Source organism: Amphiura filiformis, chromosome 8 (assembly GCF_039555335.1).
Source record: "Amphiura filiformis chromosome 8, Afil_fr2py, whole genome shotgun sequence".
NCBI classification, from domain to species: domain Eukaryota; kingdom Metazoa; phylum Echinodermata; class Ophiuroidea; order Amphilepidida; family Amphiuridae; genus Amphiura; species Amphiura filiformis.
Genome location: NC_092635.1, coordinates 26,343,106 through 26,362,572, shown reverse-complemented (window position 1 = coordinate 26,362,572; position 19,467 = coordinate 26,343,106). Strand labels below are relative to the sequence as shown.

At 37.4% G+C, this 19,467-nt stretch overlaps 1 protein-coding gene across 1 annotated transcript; it reads right to left on the bottom strand.

Moving 5' to 3' along the window:
• Positions 1-1,020: 1,020 nt before the first annotated feature.
• LOC140159475 (steroid 17-alpha-hydroxylase/17,20 lyase-like) lies at positions 1,021-16,525 on the bottom strand. Its single transcript, XM_072182961.1, has 9 exons — positions 16,375-16,525; positions 13,400-13,573; positions 12,174-12,267; positions 11,352-11,510; positions 9,481-9,683; positions 8,560-8,685; positions 7,430-7,669; positions 5,959-6,057; positions 1,021-1,977 (listed from the first exon to the last, which is right to left on the bottom strand). Exons 1-9 carry the CDS (start codon positions 16,523-16,525, stop codon positions 1,721-1,723), a joined length of 1,503 nt encoding a protein of 500 aa, XP_072039062.1. The 3' UTR covers positions 1,021-1,720.
• Between the last annotated feature and the right edge of the window lie 2,942 nt (positions 16,526-19,467).

The following is a 19,467-nucleotide window of genomic DNA, read 5'->3' as shown; positions in this document are numbered from 1 at the left end:
ATTGCATGAACAAACAGGGGATAACTAATATTACCCCCCATTTTGTTCATGAAATACGGGAAAATATCTATGGTCTGGTGCCGTATCATATTCCATGAAGCTGATATCATATTCCATGAAACCAAAGGCTAAATTGAATGCAGCACCAGACCGTAGATATTTTACCAAATTTAGTGAGAACAAACATGGGGTATGATTTTATCCTTTAGTGAACATGAATTCTATTATCTTCCAACTTTTTCATAAACTTTGCTGAAGGAATTTAGTTTAACAATCACTACTGAAAAGTAGGCCAGTTTCATCCTTGCTATTGAACAGTACACCCATGTTCAGCCAGTGACTAGGGGATGATTTATATTCAAACTTCATATCGATCCTAAGCATTTCGACTGCTCAGTGCTAAAATGGGCAAGTGCAATAGCTGCCCTGTGAACATTTGGCAATTTACACACAGTATATTTTTCTCATCTGCACATGGCAGCTATTGCACTTACCCACTTCTGGCACTGACGAGCAGTCGATTTATATTATAAGTCCCAGCTGGAGCCTGTTTCAAAGACAAATCAATCTTGAGCTTGTCCTATAAGGGTCCCAGGATTATCTTAAAAATAGAGTATATCTTAGCTAAAATTGCATAGCATTTTTAAGGTTTAAGGTTCAAGACTTCAACAGCGGATATCTTTTACATGGCAAAACACTGCTATCCGCACAGCGATATTTCCCTACCCAAAAAATAGTGCCATCTCTTGATATACAGATATGTTTGAAGGCGATATTTTGAGGCGTTTCCGAAACATATCGAGCAACTGAACTATGAAAAACTATCCGTACCACAAATTTCAAAACAAAACCTGGCATGTAGAAACTCATTTCATACTGTATTGTAGAAAATAAATGGGTTGATATTTGAATAGATTCAAGCAATTTCCGAAGGGCTATTTTGATCAAATGTTCATCAAAGACCAATATGATGATGACATTTTGTATTCAAATTTTACAATATTTTTCGAGTTTTGTTGAGAATTTTTCTAGGGTGTATGCAAGTACAATGCACACATACATGCACATGGCTTCTTTCGCCTTTTGGCAATTTTTCCACCTTCAAGCATCAATTTGGTCATATCTTCGGATTTTATCGGACCTGCCTTTTACTATATATTCAACACCTCGGCATGCGATCGGATGTATTACAGTACACAGACATACTTAAACAGGTAGAGGTTTATAAAAGCGAGTTTTAGTTTGCAGTTAAGTACCGAATAATAGCATGAAATGTAAATATACCTCATGGTATCAGTTAAACTCAAAGTTCCTAGAGCGATTCTTATAAACTCATCACAAGAATACTCTGTTAGTAAAACGAACAAAAGAGTTTATCCAAGTATTCATGATAATAGCATGGCAGCCCGCATGATAACTGCCTGGTATTGTCTCTTGAACATGCTCTGGCCGTGCTTGGTACAACCTTGAAAAAGGTACAATGCAGTCTTGGGTTCGAGTCCAGTACAGAAATAATAATTTGGTACGTGGTCAATAGATGAAATAGCGCTGTGATCCAGGACTGCTATATAACATGCATGTGTAGCATTTTCCCATGCGATACCTGGTAAAATATACCCTGCTTGGAATGATGGGTTTCCTTTCAAATTAATAGTGTATTTGGTAAGTAATTTACACTGCTTACAAATGAAACCTATACACTATCAAGATGTGGATGAAATCAGAAGCGTTTCTTGACAACAATATTGAAATCATCAGGCTGGTGTGCCAGTGGAGAGCCTGTGTCCAACTTGATCTCAAATTTCCCCTCTTGCTCAGGTGGTATAGAGAAGGTGTAGTGTTGAAATAACCAAGAGAACAGAAGGAATATCTCCGCTTTGGCAAAAGCTTCACCGAGGCAAACACGTCGACCAAATGAGAATGGAAGAAATCCTTCAGGATGTAGGCGCACCTCGCCAGATTCATCTAAAAAGTGTTCTAAAAAAAGAAAATATATACTTAGAAAAGTGGACCAAACTATCTGCATGAATGTGGCAGCTATGAATTTTCCAATTTTCTGGACTTAAAGATAAAAGTTTTTAATTTGTCAAAACCAATTGAAGAAACTTACTATTTGCTTGCTGACAGATTCATGAGTGAACCACTGACTTTTTCAAAGCTTGTTGTGATGATCCAACAGCTGATGACCGACTGAAAGTTATGTCACTTCCGGTAGTGATGATGTTATTTTACTTGCACTTGAATAATCACCTAGAGTACTAAGATGTAAAGAACTTGGACTCTCTCCCCCTAGTCATAAAATGTCTGATTAATAAAAGGCTTGTGGTATAATAGACCCTGTTCACATAGAAAATGTTCTTCTTTCGACAAACTTCGAACGAATTAAAAACGGCCTTTTCCTAATGTGTACGCACTTTTCTTCCGTCGATGAAGATTAAAATTGCTTCGTTCAACAAAGGAATACTTCGTTCGATGAAGCTAATTTTGTAATGTGTACGCTCGTTTCGTTCGACGAAGGAAAGTGATCATGTGGCAAGTGACCCTCGCCGGCTTTAATAATAGCAGGGCAATAATAGCTTCGTTAATTTTCATGAAATGTTTATGATGCAATGTCTTCGTTCGCTCTTCGTTCAGTGCAATATGTATGCACGCTTAATTATTTAATCAAGATTAACTTATCTTCGTCGAATGAAGAAATTTACTAATGTGAACAGGGTCATAGTTAAGGCTCATAAAAATCTTCTGGGCGAAAGAATTAGAATCATAAACAATAAACTGAGTAGTCTAAAAAAAAGTTACAATTGAGAATGCATTGAATAAGGTGTTGAACCCGACTGAACAACACCATCTTTTGACCCATGTAAACAACATCACAAGTGTTGAATTTAAGAAAACAAAATGTCACCATGTAGAGAGATTAAACAGGTTGCAACTAAAACAGAAGACGACCAAGGAACTAGAAATAGATCTGAGCAGTTTGCAACTTAAAACCGTTAAGACAAACTTACGAAGCCACAATGTAGTGTGTAAGGATCTCAATTATGTTGTTTCCCCTGCCAAGCTCCCGTTTGAAAACATGAAGAAGTCAGTTGTTCACTGATGAAACTGACAGCAGCAAATAGTAAGTTTCTTCGATTGGTTTTGACAAAATCAACACACACCCAAAAAAAACCAACATTGCCTGCATGCAATAAGTGGACTTCACCCTCTAAAATGTTAACATGTACTTCTAATGTGGACCTTGGAAAACCTATACACGAATCCGACTTGACACATTCCTACACCTACTGGCAGCCATAGCTAGGGGCCTTCCATCCATTTTACGCAACGCCAGTATTACAGGCGTGCAGCGTTTACCGCTCCAGTGATGCGCCGCAAGTGCTACGCGCTACGCGTTCGCGATAGTGGGCGTCAGGTGCGGACCCAGGCATGGGCATACCGGGCCCGGGCCCCCCCCTTTTCAAGGGTCCTAATTTTTTTTTTTTACAATTTTGTTGGAAAAAAATAAAAACCCTTTGTTTGGCTTTACATTTTTACATGTTAATTTTATGGAAGATATTTAATCGCAATTTGATCATGATAAACGGCCTCCCATGCCGTGGCGGATCCATGCAGGGGCACACACCCCGGACCGTGTCCCCTTTCATGGTCCATGAAATGGCTTTAATTCGGCCTTTGATTTTTATTTTTTTCCAAATACTGGTGCATCTTCCCTCAGACACCCTCCCTCCGCATATGGATAAAGAAGTGCCCACTTAGGCTTCTGTTTTTGGACCAGTCGCGAGGCAGGTGGAAGGGCACACTGGCCCGTGTGCCCCCGCCCCCTTCGCGGCTAAAAAAAAATGAGGAAAGGAGAGAAGAAGAGAAGGGGCGAAAAGCTGTGAAAATGAGAGAAAGAAAAAGAAGAGAAATGGAGAAGAAGAGAAAAACAATATTTGCACGTAATTGAGTAGGCCCAAGCCTTCTTATCCATGTTATCTGTGATTATTTTAGGCATTGCTTGAAGGCGGGTCCTCTGCCCAAAAGCCTGTGAAATTACTGCGGGCCCGCCGATATGCAAGGCCGTCACATTTTGTCACCATCATCTGTATTAAGACGACTCATTGCTGACTTCAACATCAATCCGTGCATGCTTTAGTAGGCCTAAGTCCAATAAAGTGTAATATTTAAAATTTTGCAAATTGAGTTAAAGCAATGATAATAGTGTAAAAATATGCACCAAATGACTTAAATGGGACCTTCATTTTGCAAAATTTTCCAAACTGGTAGCCGTTTTCGCTTCAGTCTTGAGCCATGTGACTTTTTAGAGTTGAAACGAGTGAAATAAATCAAGCAAAAATACGAGTAAATATTAGCAAGTTGTATTTTATCAGTTTCAAATGAAAGAATACATCTTAGTGTTGATAAATATCAAGAAATCTCAAATTCGGGCGTGGATGGATATGTCTTCCATTACTCTGGCCTTAATACGCAAAATACAGACCGGACAAGTCAACTATACACCAATCCGAGAAGCGTTTACTGTATTTGGCCCTCTATTGACGGTAACACAGATGTACCAGAGCGGGAGATTTAATTCGTAATTCAATACTTATGATCGTGTATTGAATATCACTGTTGTGTACAATTCCGGATACAATTCTGTGTAGCACGCAATAAATAATGGGTGGAAGGTGGAACCCCCGACCTCGGGACACCGCAGTTTTACATCGGGGACACCGCAGTAATGGCGAAGTCGGATTGGTGTATATCGCTCATTCTACAAAATCCGGTGCCAATAGCCTTTTTTCCATTCTTTGGTCCACAAAAACTTTGTCGAGCATTTAGGGCATCAAATATGTTGTTTTTCTGGTAGAACTCAACGAGATCTACACGGACATATATAGTTTTCCATACTTTAAATGCTTTCTTCAGCCTGATTAACCCTTGCAAAGGCTCAAAAATCGCTAAAAATGCGTTTCCACAGCTCAAGTGTCACATCTAACCCTAAATATTTTCTTTGAATAAATGCGATTTCTTTACATATTTGTTGTTTTTTAATTAGATAACGCACCATCATATTGTTTATCAACATTATTTTTTAGTGATTAAAATGTCTTTGTGTAATTCTAAAATAAATTGCACTTTCCACCAAAACGCTGTGAGCTACGTTACCCTTTTTAACACACGTTATTGGAAAGAAGTAAAACAGAGGTATCAATGTAATTTGCGGTTTTGAAAGGAAACACTCATAGGTTTTTAAAAATCACAGTAAAAATCGTGATGCTGTAGCATTTTTGGCATAGAAATGTTGTAAACATTGAAATTTCGACCGACCATGTTAAGATTGGTGAGCTACGTTACCAGAATTCTATAGTATGCACTTGTATTACATGTACTTCCTAATAATATGTGAAAGCTACCAGTGGTCGAACCCCATTTATATTAGAATTAACCGACATAACGGTATAACGTGAACAAATCACATTAAAAACATTAAAAACCAGTGAACTACGTTACTGTGAGCTACGTTACACACTCATTTATGCATCTTCAAAACTTCTATGAAATGGTGAAATCTGTTTTACATTTCACTCAAGTGATCTTTAATTTGCTTTTTATGACCTTGGATTGAGTAAAAACAGCCCATTTTATAGTCGGTAACGTAGCTAACATTACATTGAGTTTTAATGTTAAAAAACATCATGACATCCTGAAAGAAAAATATGCAAGTGGTGTTGGCAATTTTTTACATCTGAAAGTAGTGATACATTTACTTTTAAAAAACACAAAAAGCAGGTTTTTTTGAACAACTTTTATTTTTTCAATTTTTTTAGTGGATTGGCACCGGATTTTGTAGAATGAGCGATATCACTCTTAACGTCGGTCTACTTTTTGGCGCAGTGGTAGAAGCCTAACAATTCCCGCCGATTACAAGCTGATCAAACTGTAGAAAATGTTATATGTTTATAGACTTACCTGGTTTGAATTTGAATGGTTCATCCCAAAATCTCTCATTATAGTGGATAGCCCATTGATTAACAAATATCCATGTGTCTTTAGGAATCATATAGCCACCTATAAAAACAAACAAAAATGTCATCATGAATCATGATCAAACCATGAATTTCAATTCATTCACATCAGATGGATGCGGGAGGGGTCATTTTTACACAATTATCATTGGTTTAAATAAAAAAAGGCCCAAACTCAATTTGCAAAATTTTACTTGAGATTTGTGATTCGCAATTAATTTGCAATTCGCAATTTAAGAGAGAGCAACTTGTCCCCCTGTCCCCACCCGAGTGGACCAATTTGACCAAAATCACAATACAATATGCGTAATGCAATAACAAAGGAAGATGGATTAACCCACGTACGAGCTGCATCTATCGTTATGCAATATGCCGGGGCAATATGCTTATTATTGTGGCCTGGCCTTGTGGGAAGGTATTTCAATATAAACTGCATGATTTCCCACGTCCGGTTGAGAAACCTAGGATCAATATTGATCTGAATATTCATCAGTCCCAGAACAAACAAGGGTTATCATGTACACCCACTATAGCTAAAATAATATTTTCTCGATCATGAGAGTATGAATGTACTGCGTGCACTGCATAATGTCACAAGTTTAGTGGAATGACACAATAGCGCGATTGATTGTGCACGCACAGGAAATGCAGCGCTTACCCAAAGCGTGTGTGGTAGGCATTGTACGCCGACGCAATTGTCATTGCACTCATGATCGAGAAATTATTATTTTAGCTATAGATACATGTATTGGATGTAGCTAGCCCAATATGTAGGCATATGCATCCAGGCAATCTTACGTATTGTCAATAGACTACACCAAACAGTGCCATCTATCAGCGTGTTTCTACTGAGCAAATACCGTATTTCGTCAAATAAACGCCCGGGGGCGTTACATTTTCCCAAGGGGGGGGGGCATTTATTCAAGGTCAATTTTAGAACGATAGTTCCTGTTAAAATCATTAGGTAAACTTAAAACGCACCCTAAAATGATGAACTATGAACTAGAAACACTGACTTCTGGTTCACTTCCGGGTTTCTGATCCAGATTTTTCGCCAATTATTGATGCTATTATCGACCATGTGGGCAACTTGGTACGCTTACTACACAAGATAGCATGGAAATATCCATTTTTGAAACATCTTGGTTGAAAAAAGTGGTGGGGCGTTTTTTTGAGGGGAGCAACTATTTGACGAAATACAGTAGTTCGGGTAAATTCGGGGTGATGCGAGGAATACACAGTAACAGCCACAGCTGAAATAGATTGGGTGAGGGCGAATTGTTACCCTGCATTTATAGCATAGTAGAAATAAAGGTGAGCGGATTAAAATGTGGGTGAAGGTGAAAGTGCGGTAATGCACAGTATAAACACGCTATATGATCAAAATGGTTATACTTCAACCTCGGAAAACTTACTTAGTGTGGTATCTTCAATAGTGGTGTGAATACCACCCACAGGGGCAATAGAACTGTAACGCAACATCTCGTACATGCATGCCTCTGTGTATGGTAGCTTGCCACGATCTTCTAAACTGGGTGGACGATCTCTCCCAACTACCCTGTCCATTTCTTCAGCAATTTTCTCTTGGATTTCAGGATGTTGTACCATCAGAGCCACAGACCAGTGCAGAGAGCTAGTAGTTGTATCTGCTCCACCTGAGTGGCAGGGAAAAATTTGTTCTTTGTATTAAATTTCGGCAACAACAATTACATTCTGCATTAAGTTTTCAGAAGCGCTTTGAGATGAAGGATTTTTTTAATATAGCCTAATTTCAGACAATGGTCAAGGTCCAATGCTTTTTAACCTTTTCCCAATGCCCCAATATAGTCTATTCTATTCTAATCTACTATTAAGTCAAGAGAAAAAGCAGTTCTTAAATTGATTTACTGTAACTTAATTTTCATTAGGCCGAACATCACAAGAGTTGCATCATGTGAAAGTATTATATGCAGACTACTATACTATACAGACTAATATAACAATTGTCACAAGTCTCAGCATTATCCGATGATGAGGGCCGATCATTACGTTAGGTGCGACAGACAAAACTGCTACGCACATACCACATATTTTTTCTGTCTGTTTGCGTAAACGTTAAGACATGGTCAACGATCGGCCCTTTTGGGAAAAAATGTATATCATCAATATAAAAGGTCCAAATTGTCAATTTTCACTTTTCATCCCAGCTCAGCTACATACACTTTTTAAAGTAATCATTAGATTTATAAAGTTTACTTTAAGGACTGTTAAATATCATAAATATAAAAGAATATCAAATTTTAATAATATGCCATAAAATTTGTATTATTTAATATCAAAAGGACATTCTGCATATTCAGAATGCTACCTGTGCAAACATTGCTAACTGATCCCTTAAGGGCATGTCGATATGATTTTATACTGGTTAGTATCTCCATAAACATTAGTTCAGTCAACACAAAGATGTAAATTTGCAGGTGGTTTTGAGAGCATTGACTAACATTCTCTGTTCTGAATGAGGAACATAACCATAAGATTGGACATTATGGTCAATTGGCAGTATTACCTATGAACATATCACCAACAGTTTGAAGTAGATGTACATCAGTCAGCGAGTCAACTTTAGCTGATCCTTCAGCGATGGCATTCTCTTGCTCCTTCAACAAGGAATCTATCAAATCCCGAATATTTTCTGTGAAGAGATACACAAAATTACAATGATGTGAGCATAATGGCACCAAAGAGATTTCAGTTCATATGCACTAAAATTGTGAAAATCATGTTAAAGTTGTCATATTTGGCAGAGTAATAATACTCATGTGATGATTAATCTAGGCTATGGGGGCATTTCAACAGCACCCTATTTAGTGGAAAAGGGTCATTGTATTTTTAATGGAATCATATTATGTATAATTTTGTGCTCATTATATTAGAGCGGGTCACAAATATTCAACGTAGTCAATGTTTTCGACGTTTTAATTTTAATGTCAATGGTCAAAGTTTTTTTGAACATCGCAATAGCTTACATCACACGCACATGTACGCTTAAAGACGCCACATGCGCCTCAATGCATTGACGTCACTGTAAAAAAAAAAAGGGTATAGGTAATCACACACTGATCATTGATGACTTTATGAGGTAAGCAATGAGACTGTTACCATATCTATTGGTTCTGTATTTTGGGACAGGGTAAATGCTAAATGTTCTAACTCACATACCATGTGACTCCAAAGGAACAGGAACAGGCTAGTATATCTTTCAGAAGTGGGTTTTTTTTTGCAAATTGAGAGCAAAACGTTGACACTTTCATCAAGCAATAATGGACACCCAAGAGAGACAATGCATCTCCTTTTAAAGCCCAATCTTTACCAGGATCATAGTTTTCTTTGTGAGCATCCATTTCCTTCTGTATCTCTCCATGGAAGTCTTCAGCCATTTCATGCAGTTTTGGCTTGCCCCCTCTTTGCCCACCCTCTCAAAACTTACCAGGATCATAGGTTTCTTTGTGAGCATCCAATTCCTTCTGTATCTCTCCTTGGAATTCTTCAACTAGTTCACAAAATCGTTTAGTCGTCTTATCAGGGACATACTTCAAGATGGGTACGTAATCTGCAGGCACACCATTACCAAATTCTATTACTAAACTTTTATTGAAGTCCATAAAACACTTCAGTTTTGGGTCCTCATACCTAAAAAAAAGAAAGAAAATGGTTGGAACACAGATGTGTTGATTGTTTGGCCTTTTCTATTTGATTTAGTAATTCCAAGATACATTTAGGTCCCACCTCAAGACACACCCAGGGTAGCACACTTTCACCTTAAAGCCATATTATAACATTTCTTCAAAAATAGATTTGTATTTATTTTCCATAAAATGTTAGCATTTACTGTTAGATATATCCCCTTTTAATTTTGAGCCGAACAAGTGAGGTAAAGCAAAGAAAATTGGAATTTACTACCAGCGCTATTATATGTTACTCCGGCGGTTGTAATACGGTGGGATCCACTGGTGTGTGTCCCACACGCAGTGTACGTGGTATGTGTTATGAACATCGCATACGCGTTCGACTAATATTTCTATCGTAATAATAAAACAACGGTTCCGGGGTTTATTCAAAATCTCGGATTTTGACAAAACTACAGCACCTAAAGTCTTGATTTTTGCAGAGAATCTTTGTTTACTAAAGTACATTACAATCGTGTAAAAACCTGAATTTAAACATTTTGAGAGCGTTCTCCTCAGCAAATGTTATAATATGGCTTTAAGTTATCTTTAGTCCCACCAGACAGACCCAGGGGCTTGCATCCGGGACTTGCATCTGATTTCAAGTTGCCTTTGAAGCCCCACCTCCAGACAGACCCAGCATTTTCACCTGAGATTAAGTTAGCCCCACCCCAGACAGACCCAGGGGAGCACTCTTTCATCTCAATTTAAGTTGCCTTTAGGTCCCACCTCCAAATAGACTAAGCTTGCACCGAATTAAAACTATCTTTAAGTCCCACCTACAGTCACACCCAGGAAGCACTCTTGCACCTTAATTTAAGTTACCTTTAAGTCCCACCTCCAGAAAGACAAGGGCAGCAACCTTGCATCTGAATACCTTTAAGTCCTACCTCCAGACAGATTCAGGGGAGCACTGCTGCACCTGAATTTCAGTCACCTTTAAGTCATTCCTTTTCAATTTTTTGGTAGAAATTGACTGCTGAACAGCTTTTACCAGTAAAAATGATAAAATGGTACCCCAGGAATAGTACTCAAGAAAACTGAATAAGGAATCAACATGTATCCCAATGTGCATTATAGTCTCATATAACTGGGCAAATAAATACAATCATTAGACTATGGAGGTACTACATCCTGAGTTTTTTCAAAGGTTTGCACAATGAAACTGCAAAACATGTTATACGAATGTTTAAGAATGTTATGTACAGTCAAGCAGAGTGCAGTCACAGCACTCCACATAAAATGTATCCACTAGTATCTCTTTACGAGGGTATTAAATTGTTACACATTATGTAGTGCTCTAAATGCTCGGAATACTAGCCATAGGCTGATAATACAAGTCCAAGAATAAAGATATTTTCTCAAAATATTAAGAGTTATCTCAAACCACTGAACCAATACTAGGCTTGTTTGTACTTATTGTAATGCATTTTTCATGCCGATTCTAACGGTCATGTAAATGCACAATTCTAAAATGTTTGAATTTTTACAGAAAATTTGAAGCTTGTCGTCTGCAGTCGACACCCGCTTGGAGAGTGTTAAGGTACTTGTAACACATTATGTAGCCCTCTATAAATTCTAAGAACACATTTTGTTGATTTAAAATATTACCAAGTGCTACGTATATACTTACTCATGTCCAAAACACATGGTTGCCAGGATGTTATAAACAGAAACACCAAGTACTTCCTTTGGTTCAAATGATTTTCCTTCATTTTCATCAAGAGCTCTGCTTAGTTTGGGTAGAACACTGTGAACTAGCTTATCCAGCCGCTTTCCAGATGCAAAGTGCCTGTTTTGAAGAAGATATATATTTGAAAAAGTATGAAAATGACCAGGTGTTAAAAAAAATAAAGCCATTATGTATTATATCACTCATACATAAATTCTAGACAGTTCATTGGTTGATTGATCCATCCACTCGCCATTCCGGCTTGTGGAATGGAACAATCCATCTTTCACCTCGTGATTATATTTCAACCATCACACTCATAGACAGTTAATATTATGATATGATCTTATAATATGGAACAAGTTCAAATATTTTCATACCTGATACACTCCCATAGGCTGGACTTATGATTCAGGTATATTTGTAATGTTTACACATGTCCCAACTTACACAGGGAATCAGCCAAATTTGTTGCGTCAGCTCAAGTTTGATATAAAGTTGTATTAAACGGACATTGCATCCCCTATAGAACTCCATGTTAATACTAGCGGAAGAATCCATTGGATCAGAAGACGAGAATGGAGAACCCTATGTCCTGAACAGAGACGAGGGGCCCACTACCCAAGTCATGTGTATGATCTTCTCCTGACTGAAAATACACCCTCTACAGTTGGAATACGTCCAACCGGAAGTAAATTTATGGTATATGATAATAACACCAGGCAATTAATAGATTATTTTTATTCTGATTGAATTATTGATAATGTTTGTATTCTACCTTACCTGATGGCACTATGTCCAATCTTACGATGAAGTTTCCATGTGTCATTGGGTGTACTAAATATGATATCTTTGTAGCCTTGTGATAAAACTTCAGCTGTAAGAAACAAGGGATGCATTTTAAAGTAAGGGCCAATTGATTTCTTTTTGTCAAGTTCCTGAAAATTGGAAAATCAATGATCTTCACTTCTAAACTAAGTAACACTACACTAGCGGTTTCATCAGACTGGCAACTCATCACATCTGACTGTTTCCTTTTACAGGCGACGGGAACCACCATATAGGTTAGTGATGAGTTGGTCAAAGATGTTGATGAGTGAGTAGTCCCCCTCATCCTTGTCTTTTCCTTTTCAGTGTATCCAGATGGCTTCATTCAGCCACCTAGTGGTCTCATCAGCTTCTCTGTCAATGACTTTGGAGTCATCGACAAAGAAGCCATCTGGATATGCCGAAAGAAGCCATCTGGATACGCCCACACTCTAAACAAGGACGAGGGGGCCTGCTCAGTCAACAACATCTTTGATCAACTCATCACGCCCTCTGTGGTGGTTCCTGTCGCCTATAAAAAGGAAACAGTCAGATGTGATGAGTTGCCAGTCTGATGAAACCTAACATCTTCATTAAGGTATTTTTGGATTTGCATAAAAAGAACAGTTAACAGTATATAACCTTATGTTATGCTAAATAGCCCTCAAAATTTTATGTGTTGAAGGTCACCCTTTACATACATCAGTGAATATCAAGAGAGAAGCTGGGCTGTTCTCTGTGTCAAAAAATGACACAGAATTTCTGGCGCACTTGTGTATAACATTTATGCAATGGGGATAAAATGGGGACAGCAAAGCATAAAGTATCATTAAAATGACTAAAAATTGGACAAAAAATATATGGTATTGTGAGTTATATGAGAAGATGAACAGCAGAGGTTAAAAACTTGACCTTCATTCTCTTTCTTCATAAAAAAAATTAAGAACATTTAGTGAGGATTTGTCTACATACTAGTTACACCTTGAGTTTGGTAGTAATGTAGGTGCATTTGTGGCTGATCACATCATTGGCTTCATTCCATAATGGTGTTAGGTGGGGCATCGGTTTGTTGGTGCCCACACTTTTTGGCTAGTCGCATGCGCCATCCTTATCTAGCAGTATACCCACACATAAAAGGTTGGTTGTCGGCAGCTCTAACGTCACTACCAAAGTAACACAAAGCATTGATGTAAAACTCTTACCTGTAAAACTTTCAGGTCTTCCAGCAAATTCTACAGGCTTCTTCAAGTAGGCATCTTTAGCAAGTTGAAAATTATTAAGGATGACAGCCCAGTTGTTGCCAATCTTGACAGAGAATATATCACCATACTTTTTGGCTAACTTATTAAACTCTTCATACAGAGGACCTTTCAGTTCTGAAAAATGGAAGACATACATAAGGGAGCAATCAATAATAACACCAGGGGATACAGAGGTTTTGGGTGAACATTTTTTCCCTTTATAGGAAAGAACTTGAGGAAAACAGACATTTTTATGTAGAAATTTAAAGTAAAAGGGATGACATTCAAAGGAAATTTAAAGTAAAACAATGTGCATGGGCCTCAAATTAAAAAAAAACTGATGTAACCCGCTCAAAGTTGGTTTTGCTACAAGTATGTTATCAGAGTTTAAAAGCGATTTTGGCAGGCCGTTCGGGAATTTACCGGGGGGGGGGGGGAGCTCATAATTATTGCACAGCCCCTTACCAAATACAGGGTGTAACAATAAAATTTATACAATTGCATTTTGACTTCTCAGGAAAAAACGAAAAGAGTTATGGCACAAATGTTATATTCAATACAATTAGTAATATCTTGGCTAAAAGAAGACGTTTAGTTGGTTTCTTTACTAGCTTGGGTTCAAAAGTTATGTCCGATTAATTAAAACGTCCAGAAAACGAGTTGGGCCACTTTTGCCATGTTTACGCACATCAAGTTTGTACCGCGTAGATATGCTTATCGTGCATTAAACATCAAAGAACTGACACAAAAGAATTATAAAGTCGTGTTTCTTCATATAATTAACATGAACTTAATGATAATATGATCTTTCTTTAAAATCTATGAATGAAGTCATGAAATTTCTTTGAAATTATCTTATAAATAAAGTAATTTCTCATATCCCTGAGATATCGTTGGTAAAACTGAGAACAGTTTTTGCATCCATAAGTACAAAACAATAGGATTTTGAAATTAAGTTCAGCTTGGCTTCTAGCTGTTCTGGGGCGACCACTATTGCCAGCATTTCTGTTAACAAATTCCACATACTTCTCATAGTTATATGTAATTGTATGCCTTGATGGAAGACATGAGTTTGGAAAATGAGCTATAAACAATGTTATGGTTTCTGCTTGACTCCATGTGCTACCGAATGTCACAACCATAAAAATACGCTCTTCCAACGTGAATTGGGGTTGAAGTTGTTGAGCTGCAGCCACGATTTCTAGTAAATGAGGTTGTTATTTCAGTGATTAGTTGTGACTTTCAAAAACTCAAGGAGATATTCTATTATGTAATCATTTCTACCACTTCGAATACCCCATTGTTTAAAACTACCTATCATAAGAGCATCGTCCATGGTTCCAACTCTTATTCAGTCACTTTTGTAACAGTTTAGTCAAAAGTGGCCCAAGCGGTTTTAAGACTAGGTTACATAATTGACCATATCTTCACTTTTATACCGTCGATTTTATTGAAACAAAGCTTAGCTGGTGGCTAAAGAAATTATCTTGATAGACATATAAATATCAAACCACAACATAAGCGGCATACTTGTGTCATTCTATTTTCAAAATTGTACAAATTTTATTGTTACACCCTGTATATTGCCAATGACAGGTAGTGCAGTAGTCCAGGTGGGAATCCAACAGGTCTGCTTACATATCCTGTACCATGCATAAACCAGTAAGGGAGTGTTCATTAATACTTTGGTAGGGGGGGCTGGTCTAACTCAAATTTTTCCCTCGAAAACTTTTTTGACCCCCCCTCGATGGACCGCTAAACTTTTTTGACCCCCCTCTTTTGACAGACAAAACTTTTTTGACCCCCCCCATTATCATATAACAAACATACTTAATAGTGTTGTTTCCAGTGGTGTGGTATCTGGGTCACATGTCATTGAGGGAGGCAAATGTTTGAAACATTCCCGGTGGGACAATTGCGCATGAAATAGAAGCACAACACAAGGTAATTTTAATTTTATACTTACTTTAGATTTGTCCCAAATCAGGGTGTTTATCTGATTTGACAGGGATAAATGAAATAAAGGATTTATTTGGAGGTTCATAGGCACATCATCAGCATAATTTGGATCCGTGGCTATTATGATAGGCCTAGTACAAATGCGCGCGAGCCGCGCAAAAAATTTGGCCATATTGAAGCTTGAATGGCCAAATATTGTTAAAATTGGAACTAATTTATGCAAAAAGCTAAATGGTCAAGTGTGAGATTAATTTGGTCACAAATGTACACAGGTATCAGTTTTGGCCCCCAAAGACCGTGGGTACCTGGGCCTGTGCTCACTCTGCCCTATGGTAACCATGGGCCTATGTATACAAAATAATTTTGCAATGAGAAATAGTAAACTGAAGTGTGCAGTTTACGTGCAAAGAAATCCAATTTATTTGCAATATTTTCTTGATTTAGTTGTATTTTGATCAGATTGGTACATATTCATATTTGTAGCCTACTTTGAAGAGATATAAAATTTTTATTTTATGATAAAAGTGCCAGTATTTCTTAGACCAACCCAGATGTTGCATGTTGCTGATCATCTTTAACGTTATATAATTAATAGATATGTGTACACTAAGTGCCATCATTTTTTCAAACAAAAGCACTGAAAACCCCAACTTGTCCATGTTAAAAGTGATATAGAGGCTCTCAATGCGCGCGAAGCGGGCGAAAATTTTGGGTTTTGAAGAGGAAAACTTTTTGTCCCCCCTTTCCTACCACCTAAAACTTTTTGGTCCCCCCTCTTTTAAGGTCCAAAACTTTTTTGGCCCCCCCCCTCCCTTTTTACCAGCCCCCCCCCCACCAAAGTATTTCTGAACACTCCCTAATGAGGCTACTTACCAAATATATTGCCTACAACGGGTAGTGCAGTAGGTCCCGGCGGGAATCCAGCAGGGCGGCTTACATTCCTGTACCATACATAAGCCAGTGATGAGGCTACTTACCAAATATATTGCCTACAACGGGTAGTGCAGTAGGTCCAGGTGGGAATCCAGGAGGGCGGCTTACATTTCTGTACCATACATAAACCAGTAATGAGACTACCAGTAAGAGGATGGTTGAAGTGTTCAATGATGAGATTATATATTCCAACATGTCGACATGATGTCCAGAAATTAACCACTATTGACTATTTAAATGTCTCTCTGAAATGAGAAATGATAACGGACAAACAAACAGATTTATGTATACTGGAACAAACCAAAAGATTGATCATGTCCTATAAACAAATCACTAGTAGATCATCACCCCACCCCTTTTGCTCATGACAGTGTTTACAACTAATACAATATTTAAAACTTTTCATTTTGGCCAACATGCGTACTATACGGTGACCCACCTCTTCAAACTCGCAACTTTGATAATACCAGATAAAATTTAGTCTTAGGCGCCTCATCTGTAATTGAGCATTTTGTATTTTCACATCATGCATATCAAAACGTTAACGTAGGCCTATCGTAAGCGCCATTGATCATTTTCATTCCAATAACAGTCTTCCATTAACATCAACAAAAATCAGACATTTTCTCAAACCACTTTATATTATGACATTATTAGTTTTATATATCATATAGTCTTTTATACAAGCAAACACAAGAATGTCCTGCAATTTATGATAGCATCGAAAATAATGCAGATGATATTGTTCACCCGCAAATTTTTTTTTTTCACCTTCATCACCTATGTATTAAATATACCTTAATTCTCTGCCTGAGATCCATTTTCAGCTTTTCTAAGCTGTTCTACATATTTTGACCATTTATCTCAAAAGCTTACAATATATGACATGGCACCATTTGTAAACCTACTTTCCTGGTATCCAGTGGATATTTCCAAGCTTCTCCACTATTAAGACAGAATCTGATTTGTCAAATACCTCACTTGCATACAACAGAAAAGTTACAAAACAACAATCCAAAATCACTTCTGGTGCAGCAGCTTGCTTCTGCTTGAACCAGGTACTAGTATAGTATATTGGTCTTTCCCCATTCTGTTTACAGTGCAGTGAGACATTGGTATGCTGAGCTTTCACAAAAGGTTAAGGAGGTAATACTGTAAAACACTTTAATTTCACAGCAACTTAATTTGGCGAATTGGCAAGAAGTCCTAGCTCTTTTTGTGGCAATTTAATTTCATGAATTTGCATCCTCTTGCTGTGTAAAACTGTTATAAATGAACTGTTTAGTGGCAATTTAATTTAGCGTTTGAAGGCGCTAGTGAAATTAGCAAAATTAAATTGCTAGCGAAATTAAGTTGTTTTACAGTATAAGCCTGTAACAACATAGAGTTCTTTACTTATATATTTAGTTATACTGTAAAAGTGGTAATTTTCGTGTGTGTAATTGTTTTGCACTTTGCCGATTTTGAACTACATTGCTTGTTTTTAATTTCATGATTTATGTCCTTAAAGGGCATTTAAGTGATCCACAGCCTCATCCCCCACTTTTCTCAAAAAAAAGTTGAGATTTTTATATCACTGGAAACCTCTGGCTACATAATGTTTATGTACAAAATATTTCTTGCAGATTAATTCGTTTTGCAAAGATATCGTGAAATTTGAATTTCGTTCTGGTGCACCAGAACGAAATTACAACGCATTGTCTATGGAGCAGTGTAATACACATAATCATGCATAACTCGCAAACGCAAAAATCGGAATCAACTGAAATTTTGGGAATAGGCTTTTTTTTTGGATTTGTACTGAAAAATGTCATAAAAATATGTTGCTAGGATCACGAAATACTCCTTTAAAAAGAACATTATTCATGTGTTTTTATTTTCATGGTAGCTGTGTTGTGCGCGAAAAGCACAAAAACTAATTTACCACGAAAATATCCACTTTTACAGTAGAATACTTTAGAGTGAGCATGGAGTGATACACACACACATAGGGGTTTGACCTTGCGATCCCTTTTAGTAGTATTGGAACAAAGTGGTTGGCAGTGCACAGCTGAAATGTTTTGATATGCATTTGACCAGGCACGTACGCAGGATTTCATTGGGGGGGGGGGGTTAATTTTTAAAAAGTGGACTTTTTTTTCCAAGGGTGGCGATTTTGTTAAAAGTGGACTCTCTTCCCAAATTGACCTCTTTTGTCCACAAAAGTGTAAAAAACCTGAAATTTCAGGACTTTTTGTATACTTTTCCTAATGGGGTGTTGCACCCCGGCCCCCGCACCCTCCTGTGTACCGCCTGCATTTGACTATTAAAATATTTTGTTCATAATAATTACATTCAACAAAAACATTACATACAGCATTCAATTTACCTGGTGTAGCTAGAGCCTTTCGATTCACCACTCGATCTAGACGGCAAGGCCTGAAGGATAGTAGGTTCTTGAAGAATAAACAATCGGCACCATATGTTGAAAGGTTAGCCTGAGGTTACTATATGATATAATTTTATTCATGTGATATGCAGGTACAAAAATTTTACAAGAAATTGATCAAATATAATAAAAAAAAGTGATAATGGCTGTTTTATTCTACAAACACTATATATAATATTGTTCATTTGTATAACTTGCATATACAAAAGCATCAAAATAACAGTTCATTTACACACTCTACATTTCTTACACGTGAAAAAAGCCAGTAATTCAGGATGAGTGAATGGCCTTAAAGTCCAAACACAGAAGAATATCAGTCCGAACAACCTCGAACTACCAAGTTCATCCTGCACATGAATGCATACAGCATAGCTAACATAAAAAAGCGAAAAGCTATATTTAGCACAAAAAAAACACATTATAAAAAATATGTGGGTTCCATTGTCGCTGGAACTTTGATACAATATTCACATGACCGTGAATTATCTTTATCAAAATTGTTATTGATAAATTTTACTTTAATCTTTGGTGTACATACTTCTATTTTGAATGCAGATATTAGCTACCAGTACTGTATTCACTACTATTAATGCCCCTCCCAAAATAGTTATTATAAAGGTATCAAACCCAGTGGTGGCGCCACGAGGGGGAAAATCCCCCCGTCAAGACTCTGGCCCCCCGTTGCCCCCTAGTAAAAACCCAAAATTTG